This window comes from Tupaia chinensis, unplaced genomic scaffold, assembly GCF_000334495.1.
Source record: "Tupaia chinensis unplaced genomic scaffold, TupChi_1.0 Scaffold149964_2, whole genome shotgun sequence".
NCBI lineage: Eukaryota > Metazoa > Chordata > Mammalia > Scandentia > Tupaiidae > Tupaia > Tupaia belangeri.
In genome coordinates, this window is record NW_006209806.1 from 457,830 (window position 1) to 461,547 (window position 3,718).

Here is a 3,718-nt window from a genome sequence, read left to right on the forward strand (position 1 = left end):
CGCCGCCAGCCGTGGTGGCTAAGGCACCGGTTCCCACACGGCCAACTGCAGTTCGAGTCCTGGACCCAACGGCTTGGAAGTCACACGTGTGTACCCCACGCCCCCGGAGAGTGGAGAGGGGTGTGTGCGTGCCCCACGCCCCGGAGAGTGGAGACGCCGCACACTCCGTTCCTCCAGTTCCGGTCTCTCCAGCACCCTACTGCAAAACCACAGAACACAGTTATGGGAGAGGAATTAAAATACAAGTTTAAGGACCAGCAGTTGGCGTAATGGCTATGTTGCTGGACTCCCACGTAGTCGAAAACGGTTTGAGTCCCGGACCCAGTGCCTTAAACTCACGCCAGGCATGTGTGCGTGCGTGCCCAAGATCCTGAGAGAACGGAGGAGAAGGGATTGCGGCGTGGCCATCTCCCCGGGGGAGTGATTTCTCACTTTCTGTCTCTATGTCTCTCTCTCTCTCTGTCTGGAGAATGCATGCGCCCTATAGCTAAAACCTCTTTTTAAAAAATGCATTTTGTGTGTTTGTTCATTTAAATTTGACCAGAGAGGGACAGAGACAGAAAATGAGAAAGCCAGCTGCCAGGTCCAGGACTTGAACCACAGTAGGCCGTGTGGAGTCCAGTGCCCTTAACCACCACGCCACCTGCTGCTCCCGTGCTTCCTTCACACGCATTTCCGGGCGCTCCGCAGACCCTCGTGTCTGTGCGCAGTGACAGTGGTCTGGTCGGGCACGGGTGGTTGGCCTGCCAGACCGGCGCCCCTGCTCTGAGCGACTGCTGCCGCTCTCTCTGAGTGGAAGCTTCCTGAACGCGCGGCGAGGGCGTGGGAGCCGGCTGTCACGGCGGGCGCTGCTCCCTTCATTTCCTGAGATTCTGTACTTGGGGTTTATTGCTGTGCGCAGGGTTTTGCTTTTGTTTGTTTGTTTGGTTGTTTTTGAGAGGTTTTTGCTATAGGGCGCGTGCGCTTGTCAGAAAGAGAGACAGAGAGACAGAGAGCAAGAAATCGCCCCCAGGGGGGATGGCCACGCCGCAATCCCTTCTCCTCCATTCTCCTCTCGGGATCTTGGGCACGCACGCACACGCGCCCGGTGTGAGTTTAAGCCACCGGGTCCAGGACACGAACCGCGGTCGACTACGTGGGAGTGCAGCGACATAGCCATTACGCCAACTGCTGGTCCCAGTCCGTTATTCTTTTTTAAAAAGAATTATTTTACTTAAATTTATTTGTTTATTCTAATTTGACCAGAGAGGGACAGAGAGAGAGAGATAAAGTGAGAAAGCCAGCCGCCAGGTCTGGGGCTCGAACTGCGGTCAGCCACGTGGGAGTCAGCGCCCTTACCCCCCACACCACCTGCTGGCCCAGTCCCTTATTCTTTGCTACCGTGTATCCCTTTTCCTTTTTATATGTGCACAAATGCACGTGTGCGTGTACACGTGACGCTTTCGAAGGCGCTTGCTAGGTGAAATCTCCCTGCCTGACCCCCAAGGTGGCCCTAGGGGCAGACACGGAGCCCGGCTGTCAGAGTGGGCCAGGAATCATCCCCCTCTGAGGCCTAGTGGAGCGGGAGGGAGGCGTCATGCAGGAGCCATGTGGGAAGGCCGTGGGTTCTAATCCCAAGCCAACCTGAAAATGCCGGGCACATGCGTGATCCCGGCCGCTGCAACCTGGGGTGGGTAATGGACTGTTGAGGGCCTGGTGAGGGGTCCCCCTCTCTTTTTTTCTCACCAAGCAAATAAACATTAAAAATAAGATAATGACAAGAAAGAAGAGGTTTATGTGGCTCACGGTTCCCCGGGCGCAGTTGGAGAGCAGGCGGTGTCATGGCCGGCACGCAGAGGGGCGGGGCAGAGACCGGAAGCGGTTCTGCAGTTCCACTTGCCGTTTGTCCCGCCCACAGCCCCAGCTGATTGGACGGCGGTGCCTTCCTGTTAGGCCCCGCCTCTTAAAGGTGTCCCCGCCTCCCAAAGCCATTCCGCTGGGGACTGGGGCCCTCGCCTCCCACAGCAGCCTCTGGGAGGCAGAGGGGGCGGCTGCAGGCGGGACCAGGGCTCCGCGCAGCGGGGTGAGAGGGCAGCGGCCCGCTTCGGGGCGGCACTGGGGGTCCAGCCGCGCTGCTGCAGGTGCGCGGGGGCTCCCTGTGCTGAGCGCGAGGCCCGGCTGGCCTCTCTCACGGGCCCTGGCCTCCCCGCAGCCTTCGTCTCTGTGCAGGGCGTGCACGTGGACCACACGGCCGAGCTGCGGGGGATCCGGTACTCCAGCGGCCTGGGGGATCCGGTACTCCAGCGGCCTGCAGCAGCAGGCCTCCCACTATTACCGCACGCTGACGCCCGCCCTGGAAGCGCTGGTAAGGGCGGCCCTTGTCTGGGGCCCGCCACGAGGCTTCTCAGGAGAGCTTCCTGAGCTGGAGGCTGGGAGGCTGGAGGAGGCTGCACCGCAGGGCTCTGGGCAGGGGCGCCGGCTCGCGGGGTGGGCAGGTGGCTGGGGTGGCCTGGCGGTGCATCGGGGGCCGAGTACGCAGCACGTGCAGTAGAGAAACGGGGGTCATCAGAGGAGGCCGAGGGCAGAGGATGGCACGGCCACTTTGGAGGGCGGTCAGCAAGTCCTGACATGTTAGAAGGAATTCCCGTGTGACCGAGCAGCTCCGCTCCTGGGTGTCGGCCCCAGGGAGGTGTGCACACGTGCCCTTGTGAAGACGCACGTGAGTGTCCGTGGCAGCTGGTTCCTAGGAGCACGGACAGTAGAGAGGGGCCGAGGGGTAGCACGGCGCGTCCACACGGGCGGTGGCATTCAGCCATGAAGAGGAAGAAAGTCTCTGGTGACCACGGGTCCACTCCTTGTCCCCACGAAACTGCCCGTTCCGCACACTTCACACCCATGGGGTCGCACGCTGCAAGGCCTTCTGTGTCTGGCCCCACTCACAGAGCATGGCGTGTTTGAGGCGTGTCCACATGTAGCCTGTGTCAGAGCCTCCTTCCTGTCCGTGGCTGCCGTGTTCCCCTGTGTGGGTGGACTGCGTGGTGTGTTCACACACTTGTTGGTGAGCACTAGGGCTGTCGCGGACATGCTGTGTGGGCACAGCTGTGCCAGTCTCTTCAAGATCCTGCCTTCGTTTTGGGGTTCCCTCTTTTTGACGGCTGAGTAGTATTCCATTGTATGGACATACCGCATTCAGTTCATCCGTCCACCTGTTGATAGAAGAGTCGTTTTATAGAAAGATCTTCAAAGCCCCCTTCTCCTCGTTACCCAGCTCTGGGGGTTTGCTGCATTGTTGCGTTGTAAGGGTGCTCTCCGTAGACCCTGCCCCTCCAGCTCCCTCCCTCCCAGCCGGCCTCCGCAGCGGTGGGGCGCCCGTGCTGTGGGTCTGAACCCCTGCTGGTGGTGTTGCTGTTGCAGTTCGTACGTAGCTTCTGGAAGACAGAACTAGAGGCGAGCTGCCTGGGCTGCACGGTGCTCAGCTACAGGTGAGTCGGGCCTCCGCAGGGTGGAGGAATCTTGGTGGGCGTCTGGAGGAGTCCGACAGAGGTGCCCCTCCGTCTCCAAGGGCCTCTCCTCCCTCCTCAGGGACGGGAATGCCAGCGTCCTGGTGAGCTTCCGGATGCACTTTCTGCTGCGAGCCCTCCGGCCGCTGAGCCTGGGCCTGGAGGAGGCGCTGCTGCAGCGGGGCGTCCGGGCGAGGCTGCGCGACGGCCTGCCCCTCGCAGCCTACGGCACTATCGGG

The 3,718-nt window shown here is 61.0% G+C and overlaps 1 protein-coding gene across 1 annotated transcript in view; it reads left to right on the forward strand.

Moving 5' to 3' along the window:
- Positions 1 to 3,718, forward strand: part of TMPRSS9 (transmembrane serine protease 9) — a 23,804-nt gene that overhangs the window by 6,515 nt on the left and 13,571 nt on the right. The window contains 2 exon segments of the mRNA XM_027769575.1: positions 2,192 to 2,249; positions 2,284 to 2,343. Coding sequence (XP_027625376.1) covers positions 2,192 to 2,249; positions 2,284 to 2,343 — 118 coding nt within the window.